This window comes from Xiphias gladius, chromosome 5, assembly GCF_016859285.1.
Source record: "Xiphias gladius isolate SHS-SW01 ecotype Sanya breed wild chromosome 5, ASM1685928v1, whole genome shotgun sequence".
Classification (NCBI taxonomy): domain Eukaryota; kingdom Metazoa; phylum Chordata; class Actinopteri; order Istiophoriformes; family Xiphiidae; genus Xiphias; species Xiphias gladius.
Genome location: NC_053404.1, coordinates 9262213 through 9288090, shown reverse-complemented (window position 1 = coordinate 9288090; position 25878 = coordinate 9262213). Strand labels below are relative to the sequence as shown.

The window sequence follows — 25878 nt, the reverse complement described above, 5'->3', positions numbered from 1 at the left end:
TCAGGTACTCAGTAATACCAGTAAAAAAAAAAGTTTTTTCCAATAAAAAGTCTACATGTATGCAGTTGACTTTAAATTCTACGTTCAAGAAAGCTCAATTACTATCAGCATTTACGTGAACTTTAAATTTTAATGGTTTATGTATCCACACAAACAAAAAGAAAAGTTATTGGCATAGCCATCTCTAGTTATCTCTGCATTATGCAGATGTTTACAATGGTGATCTGTGCTTTCAAAAACAATGTTCACCGAAGTTGTATTAAACCCAAAATAATCTGATACCCTGCAGAAGTTGTTTATAAGTGTGTCTATCACTCATTTGATTGTATGTGATCCAGATGAAAACCTTTGTATGCTTATACATACCAGTCTTGTTTAAATCTTATAACCATGACAATACAGATATTTTCAAATTTTATTTATCAGTGTGCCTTGACAGACTTGATTTGCACATTCTCCATAACAACTGTTTATAGACCTTTTACTGTGACTTATGCGAGTTAAAGATGATTCAGTCTTCTTTTAAGTGTTTATTTTTCTCTTTTACAAGTCAAGTCAGGTAGCAGATGGATGTTAAATAGTGGTTTCCAAGTAAACAAAGGCAACAGCCTGATAGAAAGATGCAGATGGATTTGCCTCTGGGTCCAGCCAAAATAATTGCTGATTTTAGCCCCATCCACAATCAGCAGAATTTCCCCCTCCTCTTTTAGAGCGTTTTAAGCAGGTTCCTCAGTGGCAGCTGGTTTGTTGGTATCATCCAGTAAGTTGCAACAACAAACCAACTTGTCCAACATCACTTCCCTAGTTCTTTCTCTGAAAGTCTTTGTTTCCTAAGAAAATATACCTAAAATCATAATCCACCCCTTTTGTCCCATTTAGTCCCATGTGTGAGGTTTAAGTGAGGAGCAGACACATAAGGTTGACACATTTACAGTGTGGTAACAACAGTAGAGTATGGCCTATGGCAGGTCAAGTAAACATGCACTAGAACAGTGCTTTTTCAGAACAGTACTTTTTCAGTCTATGGTAAATACATCAATGAGTTTACCCCTTTGATTGATGATGACTAGAAAACAGAAACCTAAAGACTTGCAAACCAAAGCCCCATAGTGGTTACAGATCTGTCAAGCAAGACCACAGAGAATAGAAATATAGGGCAACACTGTCCTCTAGTGGCTCATGTAAGACATTACCTATTATGGCAATGAGACATCTCATGGAAATGAATGTAGTTGGTCCTCATCATAATAATATGTTGTTGATTACACCCATGTGTTTAAGTATGACAAAAATAACTGTTAACTTTAAGACTGAAGCACTTATTCTTAGTATTTGAATATTTTTGTGTAGAAAATATGAACAGCTTGAATGTGAACCAACTATTGTCTTTACAGAAACCCTTATGCAAAAACACTACAAACACCATCACAGACTGGGATAAATAAAAATAGCTGATTAGGATTTATGTGGCATTGTTTCAAAAGATTTTACCTTGCTTTTACCATAAAGGGGCAAAAAGTATCTGCCATGTGTTTTGTAAACAAAAAGCCTTTTAGGGCCAATGCTTTTCAGGGCATTTTGTAGGAAAAGTTTTTGAAAAATAAACTTTGTGAAAATATGATGTAAGCCATATAAATTGGTATTATTACTGTTGTCCCTATATACATATACACTTTGTAGGCATTAATGGTATTGTAAGACTTAAAGGTGCTTTGGTGGTCTTAGGTTTCCATGAAATATCACTTAAAGAAATCGATCCAACTAAGCACTGTAATAGCTGCCAGGAAAAAATCAGTAATAAAATTAAGATTAGAAAGTTCACTCTAAATATTTATTAACAGTGAATTATTTCTATACATTGCTTTCTTCAAAGCAAATGGTATCGTGTGAGCAAAGGCAAAACGATGTCTTAAAATAATTGTGTTTAAGACTAATTAGGCTCTTATGTTACCATGTCCCACTCAGTTATTATGACTTTGATCATGTTCTGGGCAGCATAATGAAATCCATATAACACATTAAAGGCTCCTTAATTATGTCCTCAAATGTTCCAACAAACCCTTTTCCTTGACTATTACATCACATAAATTAACTTAGTATTTAATTAAAATAAAATGTAAATGACAAATATTTTCTCACCTCCAACACATTTACAGAATGTCACTAAACACTCTACCTACTCACGTCTCTCCTCTGTCCAACATTCAGACATTCAGATGTGCTGGATATTATTTTAACTTCTACTTATGATGTTCTTGCCACACCACTGTGATCATCATCTGTGGATTACATTATGTGGCACAGTACAACAATAACGTTTAAGTAAACATTGTGTACATGTACTAAGAAAAAAAAAAAACAAAGAAAAAAAAGTCTCACACATATATATGCTATTATTTTAACAGTGCAATCACCATGCAATACCACATGCAGTTACAGAGGGTGCATTCGAAGAAGACCATATTGACCATGCATGACCTTGCATACTGAGCCACCCCTGATTCTACCAGAAGTGGTAGTCTGCTGCTTTCCTGAAACCTTTGCATGATTTCTAATTAACTCCAGTGAAATATTAACAGATACCACATCCTGACTCCTTTCTAAGATGTGCGATGGTGATATCCACTTGTAGTGTAGATGACATACACCCATAATCAGCTGTCAAAAGTCCATCCTGTTCCAAAGACATTGGTTCAATGGCATAACTAAATGAAGTTTTACCATGGCATACCAAACTGAGCCTCATCATTACAACTGTGACTAGCCGCAGCATGTTTTGAGAAGAGAACTTATCTGAACCACTGAATCATGGTTGCAAGTTGGCACTGTTGTATGAAAATCCTCATGGAAGAAAAAGAAAGCATAATTTCATGACCTTTCATGAAGACACCATAAGTTTTTACCATGGAGTAGTAATGGCTCAAGCACTGGCACATATACATACATTTTTGAAATTTTATAAATCGCAATAAAAGTAATAACAATAAAACAACAAGCCTTAACAAGCCTCTTGGTTTTACATACAAACTGATCTATTACAAGGGCAAAAAAATCACAATAGACAAGCATTAAACATGGAAAACACACAAGTAAATCACAGTGTTTTGAAGAGTTGGGTGTAAGAAAATATTCACTGTGCAATCTTTTTTTTTTTTAAAAAGACAACAAAATCAAATTCTGAACATAGCAAGGCATACTTTAAAAATTAACAATCCCTGTTTCTGTTTCACGAACATTTGACAGCTTTTGATGTACAGCTCATAAAAAGATACATTTACGATGAAAATTCAAGTACGTTTTGTAAATCATCTATGAATTGTAACTTCTAATTTGAATAAAATGACACATTTGTCCTAAATACATTTAAGCTGAATTCTTCCATGTGTTCAGTGTTTTGTATGATGGTCAGTACAATGATGCTTAAGAAAACAATTATAACATGTGAATCTTCACAACTTTTCTATGTATTTATACATACTCTTAACAAAACACCACCAATGTATCGATCGGATGAATAAATATGGAAGTGCACATTGAGTTTAACAGCTGATTGGGAATCATATATAATATGAGACAGAAGCTATTTTTATTAAAATGCTCTTTAACAATTACAAAATATTTTTGACAAACTTTTACCATCTGAAACACTGATTATTGTCTTTGATTTTACACAAAATTAAAATATGCACAAACAAATTCATTCATTTTAAAAATGAATTTACTGAAATCATGTACTGAATAGAATTTCATGGCTAAACTCCTCAATTCCTTCAAGGAAAACAAACATAGCAGCATGCAGCTTGTTGGCAAATATTGCCCAGGGATAAAATTAACAGTTTGTGGCTGAAAAGATATCATACAAAGGAATTGTGAACATGATGTAAACCTCAGATCAACAACTGATGATGGAAAAAGTATAAAAGAGTTTCAGAATCCCACTAACATCTCCCATCAAACCTCTTAGTATAAATGGAACATGTAAAAGAAGTCACTCTTTGTAATCTGTATTTAAATTTTTTTAGGTTTGTCTATGACACTGATTCCATATCGGCACTCCAGGTCAGTTTCAACCCTTAACATGCATTGCACAATGTGAAACAGATACAATGCCAACTCCCACATAATAGTGTAAACAACATATTTTTGTTTATGTATTGTAAAACTTTTTTTTTTGCATTCTATGAAATATCACGTTGTACACACATTAAATCATGTGGATTTACAAATCAGATGTTAACTATGGCCTCAGTATTTCTTTAAGGAAAATTACTGTTCATGCATTGCTTAATGTCAGAGTAAAACACAGTATTGACATTCAGTTTCCCTTTTAGCTCTTCTGTACTGAAGTAAAGTGTCCTGTTTAACTGTTTATGTCTTTAAAAATCCATTTGCCTCGCCCCCTGTATGACCAAAGAAACAGACAACATACAGTATACTGATGCCTGTTCAAGCCTTACACTATTTAAATTAAACATTTGATGCAAATCCAATACATTTCCTGAAGGCTGGCTTTTTAAATGAAATTCTTAATTAAATGACAGTCGATGACTGATGAATTTGCTTTATTCATACTTATTCTACTACACTTCATGAGATCTGATTGCGTCTCAATCAAGTCCCTGCAAATTTGTCTAAAGAGGGGTAAAAAAAGGAAGCTTGTCCCTTCTCCCTCAACAGGCATCTGACAATGATTTTATGGCACTGACTATTATTGTGGAATCAGTAAATGTTTTCGAGGTTCCCTCAAATCTTTGCTTAATCATCAACATGAACTTAATTTTTAAATAAAATTTCTTTTATTGAGCAATAAGTATGTAAAGAACGGTAAATCTTTTGACAATTTGTGATTGGGCTAACAATATACTCTCCCAGGATGACCCCTTTTGTGTTGTGATAAACTGTTCAAGAGAAAAATAATTGGCCATGCACACAGAGTATTGCTAAGACGTCATTTCTTGGCTTAAGGATGGCCAGTTAAATGGTCCATCAGTACTTCTCAGTGACTATGTCCGCTGTACAAAAAATCTCAGTTTCCCTCATTACATTCGGCCCTGTAATGTCACAAGTTCCCGGTGTGCTAATACTGAAGCAGCTTGACATGTATGGGTCCAAACTAATGCTCACCAATGCACTGAGAAAGACGTCATTTTGTCTATAGTGTGACGTTTTCTCACCACTTACACCATGGTTCCCTTAATCTGTCTTCCCATTCTCTTGAGGTGTGCCGGCTTTGCTCAGGCGTGCTGCACGCAACACCTTGTAGCAGCCGCGGGCAATCTTATGCATCCACATAATGTTCATGATGTCCAAGCAGATACTGGAGCAGATCCAAGCCACACGGCCACCCCAGGGCACAAGGTAGAAGGCCTCAGTGCCATAAACTGCAAACATACGACCGTAGTAGAGTGGCATGACGGCGATGCGGACCATGAAAAAGACTAATGCCATCGCAACACCATTGGCCATGTTGGGCCTGGAGGACTTGGGATAACCTAGTACCTCAAAGAACCAGCTGAAACACAACACATAGTTAAGAAAACAGTGTCTAGCAGGATAAAGATGTTAGTATGTTTAAGAAAATCACAAGGAACTTTATAATAAAAAAAAAACAGTTGCATGAGTGTTTAAGTATGTTGCCTATGACCTCAGCTTTATTCGGATAAACTGGACTCAAAGAACAAGCTGAATACAAAGAACATGCAACCACCAGTGGATTTCCTACATATAATTAAAATTCCTAACAATTAATACAACTTTTGACATATAATCTCGAGAAATGTTATAAATTGAGCTCCAACCCTGAATGTAAAGACCCAAAGCCCACATCATAAATTAGCAGGTACATACCGCTGGTTCACGCATGGTGTAGAAAACTCAGCAAGCAGACGGAAGTTAGCAAAATAAGGCAACATTCCTTGGCCCTGGAAGAACAAGGCAAGAAAAGGAAGACAAAAAAAAATGAAAGTGACAAAAACCAGACACTGAGTCATTTGGATTAGCAGGCATGAAGCTGATGTGCCATCTGCTCCTCGGGGAAACACCATTTCTTATCAGTATCATAGAAAAACAAAACCAGTTACATTTCTTATGACAGCAGAGATCTTGACAAATCACCAAAACTAAGGAATGTCTAAATGACTAATGTCTATATTTCGTATTTTACCATACAGTTTGAAAATTAAAGAAATTCTTTTACAGTACGGGGAACTCAGGTCTAAAATTAAATTAAGCCCCCACCAAATTAAGACCTGTTTGGCATATCTAACAAAAGACTGTTCTCCGTCAGGGCACATAATTATTCCTTCAAGTTTTGCAGGTCAAAATTAGACTGTCATCTCATCTAGACTGTCATTTCCCTTCCTAAAGTTTCATTCTCTTCATTTATTGTGAGCAGAAACTCATTCTACACTATGCGATCAGCCAAAATAATCGGTGATGTGCAAAATAATATCAATCTGGCGAGTAACAATAGGTAAAAGTAATGGATAGACAGACTGACCAACTAATACTGGCCTCACTTCTAGTGAGTCAATCAAGGCTTTTACCTCATATAAAGTGTCTAAATATCACAGAAAATTATCAACAAGCTCATCATCCTCCTCCTCCTACCCTTTAAGAACCCAAGAGTACAAGATTCAACAGGCAAAAACGGCCACATACTATGAGGACTTTTTGCATCTATCGAGGTAATAATCACTAATGTACCCTCACAGCAAACTATATGCCAACTTCTGCTAACTAACATATATGTCTTTTCATCCTAAGAGCAGAAAAACATATTGTACAGATGGTCTGTACAATATGTTTTTCTGCTCCCAAGGCAATCCATCTGAATAACTTCTCAACATTAAAAAGGTATTTAGCAAATATCAACACAGCACAGGTTTTGATACATATACTGTACAACCATACATACATTCATTCAGCCAGCCACTAGTTGAAGGAGCAATCAAAAGCCATGCAGAGTAAAAAGTAATATGTTCAACTGCCAAACTTGTCACTGTTTAGAAGATCAGGGCCTGAATTCCACATTGTCTTAGGTATGAAATCATCTTCGGCAGACGACAATTCAAAATGAAGCTAGCAATATCTGTAATGATATCTGATTCTAAAATGCACATGGTGGTTTCTGACCTGGACAGAAGACGCTATGAAGCCCTATTACAAGTGATCATATTATAAGATAAGCCGACTTGACTTTACTCACATTCTGCTTTATACAATTGCACATTTTTCAGCTGCTGCTAAATAGAATGATGAAATGAAAGATCTTAAAACGATGCTTTCAGGAGACCTGATCTTAAACACTGTTGATCTGGCCTACCTTTTTAAATCAACTATAACTTTTGAACACTAAGCACTGAGACTAAAATGAAAAATTTTGCCATTAGTCAAATAAGTTTGAATTATGCGTTCTGACTGAAAAAGTGCATTAGTTAGTGCTGTTATTTTTATTTTATTTTGAATTGCAATTAGATAGTTTGAGTTTGACTCAGGTGTTCTGAAACAGAATTTTGTGTCTAACTTGAGACCATACAAACAAATCAAACTCAAACTTAGGATGTAAATCACAGTCTTCAACTTGACTAAAAGACCCACAACACATAGATTTCAATATTACTTGGCTTGTGGCTCGATTTATAGGAGTATGTAAAAGAAGACTTACCATCAGGACTGACAAAAAAGCTGGTCATTGAAACATACATACTATGTGATACAAACAGGGTACATCTGCATTGCAGTTTTTCTACCATTTAATGTGTCTACCTTGCATGAGCATGCTAGTACATCTAGGAACTGATAAGTCCATACTGTGACTGGGCATCATATCTGCTCAGTGCAACACAACAGCAATAACAGCAGACAAGACAGGAATAAAGAAGTCCCCATCCAGATCAAGACCTGCTCTGGGTTTCTAAATGATACATAGCCCTTTTGGTAGTTTTTGCATGAATGGGGATGACACAACCCCACTTTTTGTTGGTAGTTTTTGCATGTAGCGTTTGAAGAGGGGCTATTTATGTTAAAGTCAGCGAAGGACATAAAGACAGATACATTAGAAAAAAAAAAAAAAAGAACAGATGTCACCACAATTGGAAGCAAATAAGAAGCAACACTTACAATCCTGAGAAGAAAGCATGCATCTAGTATTTACACAGCATGTTTCCATCTTTTTTATTAAGCTATACTTGACCGTTAAAAAAAGACAAAAGACAGATTATGCTACTGTTAAAAAAATCATAAAATGACTTGGATACGGTTTTTACCGGGATACTGGATACTGTTTTTAGTGGCTGACTAATCAAAATCAAAACATACCAACAAGGTCATGAAATTATGCTGATTTTAATACATGCTTCCAGACTCTAAGTACATTTAATTAGGCTTAATTTGGATGTATACTTCACAGTTTAATATTTGTATTGAGTAGGTAGAAATTTTTTTATGTATTTGACATTTAAACTTCCACATAAACACACTCAACACATTAACTAATAAGACTAAAACAACATATGACAAATTTGACTGATTACAAAACTAAATTAAATGAAATTGACACCAAGGGTTAGCCAATTTTTTTGTGGTTTTTACTGCAAATGTAATACCGCCTATAGTTATGTGACTCGCAATGTGTTTTTTTTCTATCACAGTTGAATAATGTGGAGCATTCATTCTGTTATCCCACATGAATTTCAGATCTAATCTGAGGAAACAGACATGAGTGTCCAGTAACAGTATGGCCTACTTCATCTCATTTACCTACTTGTTTTAGATACGGGTGCTTGCTCTGTTTCTCCAAATGTAAGGCTGGATTTACAGTCAGTAATAAATCATAATTTTTTTTACAACAATGTGACATTGTTTTAATTTTATTATTATTGTTTAGACACAGAATTTTGCAAAAGTAATGATCCTCATCAACAATGCACTGAAGACAGACGAAAACAGATGTAAATATGTATGTGTGACACATTTAAGAAAAATTCTGTAAAAACAGCCAGTGACTGGAATGGTTTACAGGGTTTACACTAAACATGTGGTTGAAACTAAACATCTATAGGGCTTTACTGCTTTTTACCAAGATTTTTAGTACATTTATGGTAAATTGCCAATGGCAACGTAAATCCAAAAGTATAATACTAAGCAATGTAAAGCATCTATCTATCTATCTATCTATCTATCTATCTATCTATCTATCTATCTATCTATCTATATATATATATATATATATATATATATATATATATATTTTTTTTTTTTAATTTTTTTATTTATTTATTTTTTTTTAATCCAAGAAAAGTTTAAGAATGGGGACTCAGAAGCAGAGCAAATCCCTGTACATTTGCTTAACTAAAATAAAAAGGGTATAAAGGGAAAAAATGACTTTTAAGACTGTTAACAACAGTAATTCCATAGGGTAGACCTGACAGAATACATTCAACATGGTATTAGAAAAAAGGACGTGGCTATTTAGTGATACACTTTATCGTCTGGGGTCACATTTTTTGAGTGCCTTTGTCAGTTTTCCCTCAGCAGAGAGTCTCTGGAGGAGTGTAAGGAAGAGAAAAAGGACGCAGAACTAGGCTCTGGCACAAAGACAGACAGGCTGAAAGTACTGTAGATAGGAAGGTAAGTAATTAAGAGTGTTAAATACTGTTTGTTGGCATGCACAGTAAAAAGAAAGGAACCCTGTCTGTGTAGAATGCTTCAGAACTGCCAGCATGCACACAGTGGTTACAGAGCAGCCTTCGGCTGTGCTAAAGTCAGAAAAGCAGATTATGTCAGATTCACACAAGACTAAAGGGGGCCAGTAAAACAAACAGAAAGCACAGAAATTGTAAGGGCAAGGTGAGGGGGGAGGGCGGTCATCAGCCAGTACCATTATTGAGCATTCCATGCAAAAAATACCATAGTCATTCATTTCTATAATAATTATGCGACAGATCCTGGCGACCTAGAGGGTTTCAGATTAAACCAAGAGTGAACAGCACTGCTGAGTAAATTTAACTATTTCAATATCTAAATAAGAGCCAACAATACTAGCAGAGCAGGAATAACCAATGAGTCTCTAATTAGAGCTTCAGACAGACTGCGGAATCATTATAAGGCTAATGCCAATAACAACAGTTGATTTTGCAAAATGTTACAGAATAACATATATATAGCCTTCATACCAAACAGCTGATTTGGTGTATTACAAGGGTCAACTATCATGTTGGTAAGAGGGCTTTTACAATGCAGCTATAACTGCTAATCCTTTAGTAAAATGTCAAATTAACTTGAAACCTATGATTATCACTGTTGTTACTCCAATCCCCACAACACCATTTCAACTGTTACTTTTTAAATCAGTCATTTTCAGGATATCTAAAAAATAAAAACACAGAGGAAGCAACAAACATCTTAAAAATTACACATCTTAATATTGGCAAAACTGAGAAAGCAAACAGTGTTGGAACACTCTAAGAGGTGGTTTTTAGCCATACATAAGGTTTCCTTCTCTGTTGTCTTTGTACCGATTTGGGTACATCATTTTCACAGTTATTGACTATGCTGACCTTGCCTTGTGCATATTTAACTAACCTGTATGAGCTGCATGGCTGTATGGAAATAGCCATGGACACTTACTGAATACTGGCAAAATTAGTTAAACACCCAGCTTGACAGGACACTGCTGTTCACCCTTGGTTGTGCCGTCCCATCTTGCCTGCACGTTCTGCTATTGGACAATAGGGCACTCACCAGTACATAGTAGTAAGCATACAACGCTGCCAGATGGTGAACTACAAAAAACTTGTCACCTATCGCCTTCCAATAGTAAAATATTAGCAGCAAATCTGGAAAACAAAAGAACAGGGAAAAGAGAGATAACATGTCATTGGTGCAATCAAAAAATATAAAGTACATAAAACTGATTAAAAAAAAAAAACATACTGTAAACTTGTTATACTTTATTTAAAAATTGTCCATGTGTGTGTTATTTTATTTCTGACCAGCAGCTGACACACAGGGCCAAAACTTAACGTGCATGTTTTTTGGGTCTCAATTTTACAAACATTACATGGGTAAACAGTATATTTCTCTTACCAGATATGAGGTAGCCTGTTGTGATGGCAACATTAGTCTTCACCAGTGTAGGGTCTCCCCTATTGAAAATACACATTTGGTTTAACTGGGTTTGTGTGACTAGATTTTAAAGTCACTATGTGTTGGTATTGAAAATTTCTGACTGGTGATTCCTAGTGGTAGTATCAAAAAAGGAATGGACGTAGACAGCACGTGAATGCAGAGGATTTCCCATTTCCATCAAAGAGAGATGTATATCATTACTTTACAATCTAACTAAAAGCAAAATTTGCTAAAATTAACCAAATATAAGCCAAATTCACCCCTCATTAAGTCCCACCCCTTAGTTTACACCTGTAAAGCTTTCCATTCTGGCACAACACATAAGCAGTCTAGATTGATAATGGTGGAAGATATAGCACTCAAAGTTCTTGGTGATTTTTCAAACAATGGGTATTTGATTTTTGATTTGACACAGAAGTAAACACAAGCAGGTTTCTCATTTCAAGCTGATTTGTATCAGCCGAAATGACAACTGTGGCTAGCAGATTGTATCAGCTCTAGCTAGCTAGCAAGGTAGCACTAACTCCTCGAGTTGGCTGAAGTGTCTCTAGCTGACTTTATAATGCTTTTAGTTAGCTTATTTTAAAATGAGAAAAAGATCTTAAATATGCACTTGATGGCCACATTCATAATATAACGGTAAGAGACTAGAGCTAAACCTACATGTTCCAGGCAAAAAGTTAATATCCTCACAAGTTGATGATCCGTGTAGAAGACATGAAATTAACACGAGTACTGACAAACGTACCTGTCTTAAAGGGATTGGTTGGGGCTGTTGGGAGTTTTAAGTTTCCCTAAATCCAATAAAGAGCAGAACAGGGCTGCTGATTGGCTCTCACATAGTTTATGGGTCATTCCTAAAAATGTTTTTTTATAACATAACCCCTAAACCCACATAATAATGAAGTTAGCTATATGCTAAAGTTACCTCTTGGCCTTGTAAGTAATGCTAGGTTAAAGTATGTAGTCAGCTAATTAGCTGGGCATGCCAATGTTTATAGCTTACATTAAAGCAGGCAAACTCAATGTGTAATCCATTCCTTACACTTACACACTGTGTTTTTTGTTTTGGAAAGGGTAAAAAGAGACACCAACCTTCAAACTCTTTGTACACCTCGAACCCTATGCACACTGCTCCAACATGTGGATAAGACAAGACTGACAGACCTGCCATGCCTACAGCTGCTAAGTAAAAGTTTAACAAGTGATTCACCGCCAAACTCTCACCAAACTGGGTCTTCATTGACGGCATCATCAAAGAACAAGATGTAGAGACAGAAGATTCCCACCAACAGTGCGTGAAATGTTGACACTGTCCTGAAATGAAAACCAAAACACACACAGCTGCAATGATCTACTCCTGTCTGAAACATCAGAGATTTTCTGCTAATAAGCTTACCGAAGGAATAGTGCATATTTATTTATTCACGAAAAGTGCCTTGGAGCTCCTTTGTGGTTTAGCACTGAATTTTTTAGGACTCACAGTGATTCAACTGATTCCCTTTCAGGGCTGCAAACAGATTCAGACCAATTACACTAAGAAATTAAACACTGCTGAAAGTCAGGCAGAGCAGCACACAGTCCCAGTCAATCATTAAAGCAGTGGGACAGTCGGACGGTTCTCAGTTATCAGTCAGTAAGACAGAGTGACATACATACTGACTGTAAGACTGTTTCACCCCCATAACCTGTATCCATTTCTACGAATCATTAATTTCCATTTGCTCATAAACAACGTGACCATTTCAATTTCCCATCTGCTCCCATGAGTAATAAGCTGAGTATGGGAGAGGATAAAAATGAATGATTAAATCAAGCTGGACCAGGTGCCCTCCGAACACTCTACCACCCTGGAAATCCACTGTACTTCATTCTACAGGACAGCTTTCACTGTTCTCATAGTGCTTTAAGATCAGAGCAGCCTGTCTGTCTCACTTCATATGCAAATACACTGCATCTTTTCATTCCTATATAGTTGTTCTAGCCAGCATCTGCAATATTCCCATAGCAAGCTAGCAGATAACATAGCAACATGACAACAGATTACATTTGGTTGTTGTCTGATCAAACGGTATGACCACAGTGGCCCTGAAGCATTCCTACTAGTCTCTTCATTTTGACTAATTAACTGTGAAGATAAAATGATTCTATTAAACCAATGTGACAAGGATGATCTGACTGTGAGCAAGTTTATACTTTATTTTACATTTATACACTTTATTTATTAAATTATTGCTTCAGTCTGGGGGATGTGATAACAAATACATGTCCACAATGGAATCATCCACTGCATGGTAAAAATGTGCACACGATTGTAGCCGAAACAGGAGGAATCTGTTCAAAATTTAATGGACGTTTACATTATTTGATTTGGCTAAACACCTTAATATTTTTTTGACTTCCAAATTGAAATCTTTGTAGCAGATTGATATAAGCAGGAAATTTGAGCAATTTTGGGTTGTGTCTAATGCCACATGGTAAGGAACTGACAGAACAAATAAGAAACCAGATTGTGTCACTTCATAAAGCTGGGAATGGGTACAAGACCATCAATAGGCTACTGCACATAATCTGAAACACAGCTGTAGCAGTGGTTAGGAGGTATAAGAAAAATAATTCAAGTAACAGAAGACGCAGTGGCCACCCTTGAAAAATGACGCCATGCACAATTCACTATTTAGGCAATCTTCCATTAAAAAACAGACAGGTTAGTGCTTCTGACTTGGCACAAGGATTATCTGTGAAAATTGGTGTTTCAGTGACTGCTAAGACAGTGCAAAGGAGATTGCATGAAGTCAGCCTCTTTGGACAGCGTCCAAAAAGAAAACCATTGCTTACAAGACAGCACAACTGCAAGTAACTTTTTTGTTTTGCAACTTTTCACAAGTACATGAAAAGAAGCCTGTTGAATATTGGCAACACATTCTTTGGTCAGATGACACCAACATAATTTTTTTTGGATCAGACGCAGTTAAGCATGTTTGGTGGGGACAAGGCCAGGACTACCACAGTGACTGGGAAGTGCTGTCCGTGAAACATCCATGAAGTCGAAGTGTGCTGATATGGGGCTGCATTAGTGCAAAAGGTGTTGGGGAGATGACATTTATAGATGGTACTATGAATACAAGTTTGTATACGCAAATTTTGAATGAAAAGATAACTCAGTCTCAAGAAGCTCGGCAGAAGAGGAAGTTTACAAAATGCCAATGATCCCGAACACACAAAACCCCTCCACTAAAGACCAACTGAAATTAATCATCTGTGAAGAATGACTGAACATCTTTCCACAGATTTGTGCAAGATTGGTATAATCCATGCCCAGGAGGATCCAATCCGTCATCAAAAATAAAGGTGGACATACAAAATATTTTTTTATATTATAATATTCTATTATTATACTATTACAATGAATGAATGGCATATCATTAATGAAGCGTGTACTGACTTTTGTTGGAGTTGGTTCTTAAAAATCGACCTTTAACTATAGTTTAATTAGTCAAATATTTCTGTTTTTCAAATTGTTTGGCATCAGTCTTCTTGGGCTTTCCCTAAAAACAAATAAAATTTTATTGAATGGAAGGGATTTGTAATTACTTAACATTTTAGTGATACTGACCAGGGGTTTACTCAGTTTTGTTGTATACTATATATTTGAATTTTGCACACTTTGGCCACAATCAGTGAAGAAGAGCATATGAAGAGGTTTTTTTTTAAAGGGACCGAATAAATTGAATAACTACTGCTAAATAATTATGACAAGATGAAGTTGGCGAGTAAAATATTACCATACCCATTAGGAATGATGGCGACGAGCATGAAAACCACAAAGGGTTAAAAACAGCTTTTTTCTTTAAAATAAAAAGCACAGAAATATAGGGGAAAAAGTTTTGCATGAAAAATTCCAGGATTTTTTATGCTTTACATGTCAAATCTAAGCAAAGTTTTATGTTATCAGTCAGAGATAGGTACATATTAAATGTTAAAACTGATAAGGTTGAATTGACAAAACGCACTGCTGAAGAAGGGCTGATAACAAAACAAAACACTCATAACACGATTCCACTGTGTTTCCACCATGCTGCCAGCACTTTGAAGCAGTGCCAAAATGTCGTGCAAAATTCACAAGGCATCCCACTAGTGAGTCAGATACTTGTGTCACAAGAAATATGCAGGTTGACTGTCAGTGCTTATCTTTGGACCCAGCTGAAACAAATCCCCTTTGGCCAACATCTGAGCTGAATTCACACTCCCTGCTGTACATAGCATGTGAATATTCAGACTCGCCAAAATCACAAGTTCATATCAGGTCACCTTGAGTTCCATTCCACCTTCTGCTTGTCAGTGAGGCCAAGGAAGCCAGGGCTGATTTGCATGGACATCCAGGGGCTGACTTTGTGAAAGAGCCACTGGAAGGTGAGGAAACTGGTCACCGAGATGGTGAGGATAAGCTGGCTGAATGGGTCCATGGCCATCCAACCCCACTGTGAGAAGAGGGACAGAATGAGGGTAAAGGTTAGAAAGAAGACTTGGAGAGTTAGCCATACTCAGTTGTTTCATTACAACATTCTTAAAACAAAAACAATTTAACAACAAAAATTATTAGGTATTATTGACTATGTTTTCCTTTCAGATCAGCCAAACCACAGCAGGTGCAATTGGTATTTGGTGACAACAACTACAATGTGTCTGAAAAATCACACCTGCCAGTAGGGGCAGAAAGTAAAATTTTTAACTCAGTTCCAGTAGGAAAGCTGCCACTGGCTTTTACCAGAAAAGGTAGATTAAACCTCATAGGCAAACGTGAGAAATCCCCAACCATCAAAGACATTTTGACAATAACTAGTAATCAGCTCTACTCCATTGGCTTCTTTATGTCTTCTGAGCCTCTACTAAATACTGGCAAACTGAATTAAACTGTATTAAATTGAATTTTTAACAATGACAAGCTAATGTACTACTTTCGGGGTCTATGTTATAGAGGTGTGAAGACAGAAGACAAAAGTATCAAGACGTGTTGTCTGTCCGCATGCTGAAACCAGTCATTGTGGTTTCAGCACACACAGCTTCTAAAAATCACACACCTTCTTTACTAAGAAGCTCTACAACAAAAATGGGCATGTAAATGGGCATGTTCATCCACCGTATCTATGCTGATAACCAGAAATACATACCCAGTAAACTGCAACATAAGAATTTGCTTTTTAAACCACCCTGGACTTTTTTTTGTTTGCTTAAAAAACACACACAACTGGTAGTGACCAATTCAACACATTACCCATTTTACAGCGTCCTATTTTACAACTTAAACCAAAGCAACAATATGTGTGCTGTGACTACACTCTGAGTGACACAAAACCCAGAATTTCCCTTAGTGTGTTGCAGGGCAGAGCGTATCTTCAAATAGTGGGTTAATAGTGGGTACATCCACGTTACTGAGTGGCAATTTAATGACCTTTACAAAGAACATCTTGAACATAATAAAGATAATATAGTCAATTAATAATTCATATTAGCATAATAATCACAGTAATGATACCATACTGTACCATTGTGAGAAATAACAAACATTTGGTGCAAAATAAAGAGGATGATTAATGTGAGACAGGGTGATTTTAATACTGCATGCACTATTCAGTGACCTCTTGAGCGTCTGATAATTAAAATATTGCCCTTTTCTATGGTGGGTCTCTGAGCATTTGAGAATTTGGATAGATCTGGAGCAATTTACACTGACGTTCTATACAAATTGGAGCTTCACTTGACTTACACTTGGATTTATGAATTAATTTAAGATTTCATAATGAAATTTTTATCAATTGATTCTGTGGTCACTGTGGCAAAACTATAACAGTGGCTACAGATGGCCTGATGTAGTGGAAAGGAAAGGACTTTGTATGAAGTGAAAAAAAAACAGATACAGTCTGTAGCGTATTCATACATAGTCTGTACGAAACACGTAACCAAACTGTTCTGATAGCTACAGCTGGAGCTGCTGTGAATGTCCCTGATTCACTGTCAGAGACTCACATTATGAATAAACAACCTCAACACACAGAAAAAGCAGCACATCTAGAAGCAAAGGCTCAAGTAGGTCTCAAAAGCAGTTTCAAACAAATTCAATCATGTTCTTTAAATTCCTGTCACTAACTAACTCAGATTACTTTGTTATGTTATGTTATAGAATAATATTACACAAGTTAGAGACATCACTGTTGCGTGAAAAAGGAGAATCAGTTTCACTTGAGTAATGAATAAATGCACTCAGATCCAATTTATATGGATGGGTGCTGAATCCTCAAAGGCAGCAATCTAAAATAAATTTAGGTCACTTAAATTCCTTATTCATGCATTGCACAGACGTTTCAGGAAGCTGCCCTTCCTCAGTGTGCAAACTGGCAACAGTGTTACATCCAAGCACATGTGAGCTGTATAAATAATAGTTACTGGATGTAACTCCAGTTCTATGAATTGGAGTTGGGATCCCTAACTCTCAGGCTCCCTAGCTTTTTGCGTTCATCGCCCAATGAGGGGGTCGCGACCCTATTAAACCGCAGAGCATATGCTGCTTGTCTCCCTTTGGAACTCCGCAACATACACCAAAAAGCAGTCAGCTGGGCCTGCAGTTAGAGGGCTACCCACATAATCGTAGAACTGGAGTTCCGCCCAGTAACCTATACACCACCACAGTGGATTTGAAACAAAGCCATCGAGATGTGATTGAAGTGTGGACTTTCAGTTTTCATTCAAGGGGTTTAACAAAAATATCCCATTAAACATTTAGGAATTACAGCCATTTTTATACATAGTCTCTCATTTTCAAATCCTCAAAAGTAATTGGACAATTGACAATTGATCAGTTTCATGGCCAGGTGTGACATTTGCACTTGCTAATTCACAAATTTTGACAAATTAAGCAGGTAAAAGGTCTGGAGTTGATTCCAAGTGTTGAATTTGCACTTGGTAGCTGTTCATAGGAAATCTCAATATGCGGTCCAAAGAGGTGTCAATTCAAATGAAGGAGGCCAGCATTAGGCTGAGAAAACAAAACAAACCTATCAGACAGATAGCAGAAACTTCAGGAGTGGCCATATCAACAATTTGGTACATTCTTAGAAGGATGAAATACACTGGCGAGCTCAGCAACACTAAAATGCCTGGAAGACCATGGAGGACAACTCAAGTGGATGGCTGCAGAATTCTTTCCCTGGTGAAGTAGGCGTATCATTATCAAAGTCTACAATCAAGAAACACCTGCATGAATATAAATACAGAGAGTTTATCACAAGGTGCAAACCACTGGTAATACTCAAGAACAGAAAGACCAGATTAGACTTTGCCAGGAAACATCTAAAAAAGCCTGCTTAGTTGTGGACCAACATTTGTTGGAGAGAGGAAACCAAGATTGTGTACGTGTACCAGAATGAAGGGAAGAGAAGAGTATGGAGAAGGAATGGATGGCTCACGATCCAAAGCATACCCTATCATCTGTCCAACACGGTGGAGGCAGTGGCCTCATAACTCCTGCGGATTGCATTGCAAATCCAGTGAACTATTTGCTTAGCGCCCAATGGAGCCCCCTGTGCCCATATGCAATAGCAAACAACTGACTGTACTTCCTTAGGCCTTCCACGCGGTCAACGTAGCAGCAGAGTATGCACAAAGGACACAAAGTGTGAAGGTGCCTCTCGTCCTCGCTTCTCTGTAACAGAGGAAAAAAAGTCTTCGGCCAAATGACTCTTGACCTGAAGGAGGAAGTGATGACCTTGGGCTGAAAGGATGGGTTAGTTTGCAGTTCCACCGCACCCGTCCTCGCTGACAGGCATGCAGGAAGGGTGCACCTACAGAGCATACCCCAGCCCTTCGAGCTGAGGTGTGTGCCAGCAGGAGCGCAATCTTAATCAACCCCAACTCCAGGCCTGTCTGCTTCAGCGGCTCAAAGCAGGCCTGTGAGACCATCTAACACCATCTGCAGGTCCCACTGGGGAACATGATGACCAGCGACAGGCCTTGTTCTGTGGACGCTTTGCAGGAAGCACCCAGTGGATGGCTCCTAGCTGTGAAGGGGCCTCGACCATCACGGCGTGTCGTAATTGCTGCCGTGAAACACCCCTAAGTTGGATGCGGTATGCCCTCTATCCACCAACCCTTACAGAAACTCAAGGACGCCCTGCAGTGGGCGCAAATGTGGGTCGGTGGCCCTGCTCCCACACCAGTCAACAAACACATGCCAATGTGTCCCATAAACTCTGGAGGTGGAGGGGCCTGAGCATCTGGATCATGTGGATCACCATATCTTACAGGCCCAGCTCTCTCAAGCTCTCCCTTTCAACTGCCAGACCATGAGGCGACGCCCAAGGACCGGGGGTGCGTGAATGGTACCCCCTACCTGAGTCAGTGAGGGCAGGTCTGGGATCAACCATGGCTCTGCCAATGACATCCGAACCAGATCAGGGTTGCATCCATGAACAACTAAATATGTTTATGTTTTAAAAAAACCTGAACACATCACATACACAGCAATGCATTATCAACTACTAGTAAGTAGATTTTTACACATGACTACTAACTAGTACTAACTACTGGATATCTTTGTAGAACTGTTTAATTACTAATTAATTAATTAATTACTTAATTCATTTTTGTTAGAACATTTTGGCTATGGGCTTAAATTACATTGTTACATATTAATAATTCATAAAAACAAAAAAATGACCACTCAGAGAGAAATAAAGAAGCTCATTCACATCTATGCAGCTGCCATGCAGTCAATTGAATGAGATGCATAGAGAGGTGTGCCTGTGGAAGGAACGCCCGAACTCACTCGCACGGGGCAATATTGGTGACTCTCCCAAAGAAAGTAGCTAAGGTTTGTCCAAAAATCACTATTTTGGACAAAAACAAAAAATCAAATATTGATTTTGGACTTATAGTGTCCACAAAGTCACTAGGTGCTTTTTTGAAAAAAAGTCGCTAAAGGGGTCTGAAAAGCCACTAAAGCTAGTGACAAAGGTGCCAAGTTTGCAACACTGCCTATAAATGTCCCTGTGATGACAAAATTGAAACTGTTGGCACCAAGTAGTTTTTGAAAGAGCAACAGCCAATGGGGAAACTCCAAACACTTGGCCGGCCGACCAGTGGTGTAACTTTATCACTCAGTCTGTCAGTCAAACAGACACTTGCGTTTAGAGGGTTGGCCCCACTATTGTGGTCCAGCCAAAAAGACAAGAGCAAGACAAAATTACAAGTTAAGAAATATATATACAGTTCCCATGACCAGTGTTGCATTTAAATCAATAAAACAGTACTATCAGAAGTTAAGTGACATTTTGAGTGAAGTCACAACGTGAATGAAGTGGCTGGTGTGTTAGCATGCTAATATATATGAATTAGTACAAAACACATGGGGATGTCTGATTGGATTGCATTTGGTCATTAACCAAATAATTGGTTGAATTGAAATTTAGACCTGATATTGGCACTTCATGAAAAGTTTAGAGATGATCAAAATGATAATTAATCCAGAGGGGGACATGAATGTGTGTAGCTAAATCCATGGCAATTCATCACCCAGTTTAGACATTTTACTAAAAATCAGAAATATCAACTTCATGTGGTGCTAAAGGAAAAGTCGGGAAGTACTAAAGACAGTAGGATACATCGTCTGAGAACCCTGAATATCTTTACACAATTTTGTGCAAATCCTTCAAGTAGATGTTGAGATATTTCAGTTGACCCAAAGTGGGGGACCAACTGGCAAACAGACACTGCCATCCCATCAGCCATGCCACACTAGCATGGCTAAAAACCCATATAAACCTGTGTTAATTAATGTGTCCCTACCCTTTTTCACTTGGAGATAAAACATAACTCAATCTCTTCATATGTATCCAAGGGCTACAGACTAATTTTTTATATTGGTTGAACTGCTGCGCACTACTTTTTCACTTGTTGCATCAGCACATAATTTAGGTGCGCCCCTAAAATTTTTCGCTGCGCCATTTGGTGCCACAATAATACGTTTTAAGGCCATCTCCACCAAAAATGTTACCCAGTAACTAAGTACATTTACTCATTTACTGTACTTAAGTAAAATTTGGAGGTACTTGTACTTTACTTGAGTATTTCCATTTTATAATACTTACACTTCCACTCAGAGGGAAATATTGTATTTGCTACTCCAATACATTTATTTGACAGCTTTATTTACTAGTTACTTTTAAGATGAAGATATTACACAAGCTTTCAAAATACAACATATTGTAAAAGATTAAACCAGCGGTTTCCAACCTTTTTGGGTTGTGTCGTATTACAAAAAGAAAGGTTCACATTTCAGATGACTATAGATTTAAAAGCTCCATCAAATAGTGATTTTTCCCTTTAAACGTTTCAAATGGTTTGATTTCAATAAATGTTCAAATCTATCGAATCAAGGAAATCTATTGATGTTATTTACATATCTCTCTCTATATATCTACATATCTATATATATATAATTAGGTCAGAGGGAACAAATCATTAGTTTTACTTTAATAGTTTAACTACATTTATGTACATACATACATACACATACATATACACATACATATATATATACATATATACACATATAAATACATATATACATATATATATACATATATACATATATATATACATATATATATACATACATACATATATACATACATATATATACATATATATATATATATATATATATATATATACATATATATATATATATATATATATATATATATATATATATATATATATCATATATATATATATATATCATATATCATATATATATCATATATATATATATATCATATATATATATATATCATATATCATATATATATCATATATATATATATCATATATATATATATATCATATATATAATATATCATATATAATATATATATATATATATATATCATATATATATATATATATATATCATATATATATATATATATCATATATATATTAGACATAAAAGCAGGTGTGCATATGTCAGCCCGAAAATGTATCTTGCAGTTAAAAAGGTGGAAAGACTGAGTTTAGAAGAATTTACCCCAAAGTAACTCAATGTTATTCAGACACCCACTGATTAATTTTTTTCTCAACCATTAGGATAGAGAATAGCATGTTTGGGCCTGCCTTAAAGATAGCTCTGGTGAAAATAATCTGGAGGGTGCTGTCCATTTCCGCTGCACAGGAATGAAACTGGTTACTTCCTGGAAGATTGTTTTGCCAGCATCATATGTGCCTATAAGGACTGGCGCGGGTGGACCCTTTTTTTAACGAGGAAACGATAGCATTTCATAGCCTCACGAAAAATAACATGGTTATATGAATCACCGGATCGCATTTTACAGATGATGGCCAGATTCGATTGCCCACAGCACACGTTATCAACCAAGTCATAGAGGTATTCTCATTTTATTTAAGGCAAGGAATACCGTATAACATAGCACGCACACAAGGCCAATTCACGACGCATTGCCTGGCCAGCCGCTGTAATGTGTTGAGGAAAAATAACGCTTGCCTTGTGTTTCTGTGTACCAGCCATAGATATGAAAAAAGAAAAAAGATCCCAAACGGACTTGCCTTATGACTTTCATTAAGATGATTTTCGCCTCACTCTCTCAACTGGTTATAGTTTCCAGGGTCGCTCGCAAAGCCGTGTATGTTGAGTCAAAGCCACAGCCATGTCGAGTCATTTTTGATACACAAGACAGCCCGCTTCCTGCTCCACACACACGCTAACAACTTGGAGGGGGTGCAGACGGGCTGCTGCTCCGTGCCTGTGCCACTTTTGCGGTGTTTACCTAGAATCCCATCCAACATGCAACGTGCATAATTGCAGAGGACCGAATCTTGAAGCTCGACGCGAGATTACCGAAACGAAAGGGGATGTTGGTGTGTGAGGTAACTCTCCCTCTCTCCGCATAGGGATCAAATTTCAGCTGAATTCTTAAAGACACACACACAAACACACATGCACACTACCACAGTGGTCTGCTGAAGAACACTTACTGAATCTATTTATAGCAAAGGCTTGTTGAACTGATCCAGGGTAAATCTGAAAAGACAGCCAGTAAAGCAAACTGCAGCCATGGGCTGCTGGTGTTAATATCAATGAATCTGTTAAGGCTTTTAAATATTTCCCTTAACTGAACCTTTAAAGACATTACAGTAATCTCATTTTGCGGTATCCTACACAGTTTATAATGCTAAATGGCCTAATGAGTGTTCCACAGGGAAATGTACAAGGTTAGGCTACTACGGAGCCCCCAAGGATCAGCTGAGAAAAAACAATGGGCATGTTTAAATCTGTACTCTCAGTTTACGAATGCATGCCCTTGGTTTTACTATCAGTGCCCATAGATTTGCAATCCTTGCACACGGTTTATAAACCATGCTCTCAGATTTGTAATCTGTGCGCACATATCTGCAACCGTGTGCATGGATTTGTAAACAGAGAGTACAGATTTACACATATAGCTCTTTTTTTTTTGGCTGGACCGCTACAGCAGGGCCGCCCTATAAACACGAATGTCCGTGAGTGACTGTGTGATGAAGTTACAACACTGGTCAGCCGAATGCCGGGTGACTGAGTGCCGAAGTTACACTATTGGTTGGCCGGCCAAGATTTGGAGTTTCCATATTGGCTGTAGCTCTTTCAAAATCAATTGGCGCAAACAGATTCTATTGTGTCTAGTGACTTTTTGGATAAACCTTAGCTATTTTCTGTAGATGAGACTAGTATTGCCCTGCAAGTGTGAGGTTGGGCACACCTCTCTATGCATCTCATTGAATAAACTGCACAGAAGCTGCATAGATGTGAATGAGCTCCTTTCTTTCTCTCTGAGTGCTCATTTTATAAGAATGTATAGCTGAAATCGCAGCACAGCCGCTGTCTTTAATTTATGTGTATAGCGATTTTGTTAGATGATGACGCAGTTATATAGCAGTGCAGAGCAGCAGCTTGGAGATAGTTTGGAAGTGACTGCTGGTTAACATGTGGTCTTAATGGGCCACATTTCAGTCACTACTTCATACTTGTTCTGTTGTCTGATGACAGAAACAGAAAAGCATATAAATGAGAACAGCTTTATTGGGAATTCGGCTGTATTAAATGACTGTATATGTGAGCACAGACAGTAGGAGTGAAGCGAAAATAAAGGTTTTGACCTAGTGTTGTTTTTCTCAGCCGACCCTGGGGGGCTCTGTTGGCTACTATGTAAAAACTGGTAACAAAACATCAGAGGCTGTAAACATGGTCTGCTAACTCTCATTGGGTTCTAATTCAATAGAAAACATTCATCGCTCACCCACTCAACAAAAAAAGGAAAAACAAAGGGAAAAAACAAATCAGGCCAGAGACAATACAAAGGGGAGCGCTATAGAACATACAGCAACAATTTCAACTCCAAATGTCTTACTAAGCCACTGATGTTATGGTACATTTCCTTCCTCAGATGTCAGCAGTAGTGTGGACTCCACCCATACACATTTCAAAAGGACCACTGATGGTCCCCATCAAACCTTACAAAGCTTGAGAGGATCTGCAGAGAAGAGTGGCAGAAAATCCCCAAATCCAGATATGCAAAGCTTGTCGTAGCATACCCAAGAAGACTCAAGGCTGTATTCACTGCCAAAGGAGGTTCAACTATGTAATGAGTAAATGGTCTGAATACCTATGTCAATGTGATATTTCAGTTTATCCTTTTTAATAAATTTGCAAAAATTTGTAAATTCTGTTTTTGCTTTGTCATTATGGGATACTGAGTGTAGACTGATAAGGGAAAAAATTAATTAAAACGATTTTAGCATAATGCCGCAACATAACATGTTAAAAAAAAGTGAAGGGGTCTGAATACTTTCTGAATGCACTTTAAATTGAATGAGCAAAGCCAGTGTATTTATACCATGGAGATGTAGTTAGGCCTACATCATTGTAACCTAACTTAGAGTTGTGGAGACTATTGGTTTAAGGTGTCGCCGATATATGCATAATATGATTCCACTGGGCCCTTGTTATTGGTCTCTGTCACAGTGACAGAGCATTCACAACTGGAAACAGATAATGTGAAAATTGTTTCTTTCCCAATTCAGATTTCATTAATAATAGTATTTTTCCCTGTAAGAATAAGTATCAGCTATACCCTTCATACCCTTGTCCTCAACCTCCTGACTGCTGGAAAACATTAACTATGACATTTAAACAAGCATGAGTAAACAAAATTTCAAATCACAGCTTGCTCAATGGAGTCAACAAACATTTGCTGAGCTTTGTATACAGACAGCACAAATACTGCTTCTTTACTGTACAAGCATTTGCTGACACTGTGATTTCATCAGTTAAAGATTTTGGTTGTTTGTAACAGGCAGGTTTGTCAGGTCTTGCAGCTGTAATGAGCCAATCTTCTGAGGTAAAGGTCGGCAAAGGAGGCTCTTCATGTTACTTGATTCAGTACATTGTTAGCAGTAGCTAATATTAGCTTACCACCTATGCTAGTAGCTTTGTAACCAAATGGTTGGAGCTATGTTTTTGTCCTCCAGAGGCTGCATAGCTGGTGACCATTGACAGTCTTGCTGAAACCAATCTGAAATTTTTTGTGGCAGCTTCAGTCCAAAGGGCCGGGACTTTTCTGGCAAGTAGCCGCTTTTTATTTTCCCGGTGGATTTTCACTTGCAACCTGATAACACTTTTGCTTGTTTGCATGTACAGTT

General features: G+C 37.3%; 1 protein-coding gene and 1 long non-coding RNA gene across 2 annotated transcripts; one reads left to right on the top strand and one right to left on the bottom strand.

The window, feature by feature from the left end:
- Positions 1-1011: 1011 nt before the first annotated feature.
- On the bottom strand, positions 1012-22858 carry LOC120789622 (TLC domain-containing protein 4-B-like). Its single transcript, XM_040126443.1, has 7 exons — positions 22750-22858; positions 15442-15611; positions 12358-12447; positions 11089-11147; positions 10744-10838; positions 5848-5921; positions 1012-5512 (listed from the first exon to the last, which is right to left on the bottom strand). The coding sequence occupies exons 2-7, from the start codon at positions 15600-15602 to the stop codon at positions 5194-5196; spliced, it is 798 nt and encodes a 265-aa protein (XP_039982377.1). The 5' UTR covers positions 15603-15611; positions 22750-22858; the 3' UTR covers positions 1012-5193.
- Positions 22859-22964: 106 nt separating this feature from the next.
- On the top strand, positions 22965-24900 carry LOC120789623. Its single transcript, XR_005707426.1, has 2 exons — positions 22965-23070; positions 24624-24900. It is a non-coding gene; the product is annotated as an uncharacterized LOC120789623 (long non-coding RNA).
- Positions 24901-25878: the final 978 nt, after the last annotated feature.

What these genes read in the sequence shown, in the direction of transcription:
- LOC120789622 (XM_040126443.1), bottom strand. Translation starts at nt 15,602, where the DNA reads ATGGCCATGGACCCATTCAGCCAGCTTATCCTCACCATCTCGGTGACC. An exon ending in AACAGGCTACCTCATATCTG is followed by an intron (nt 10,839 to 11,088) that starts GTAAGAGAAATA and finishes TTTGTTTTCCAG; the next exon opens with ATTTGCTGCTAATATTTTAC. An exon ending in ACACCATGCGTGAACCAGCG is followed by an intron (nt 5,513 to 5,847) that starts GTATGTACCTGC and finishes GTTGTGTTTCAG; the next exon opens with CTGGTTCTTTGAGGTACTAG.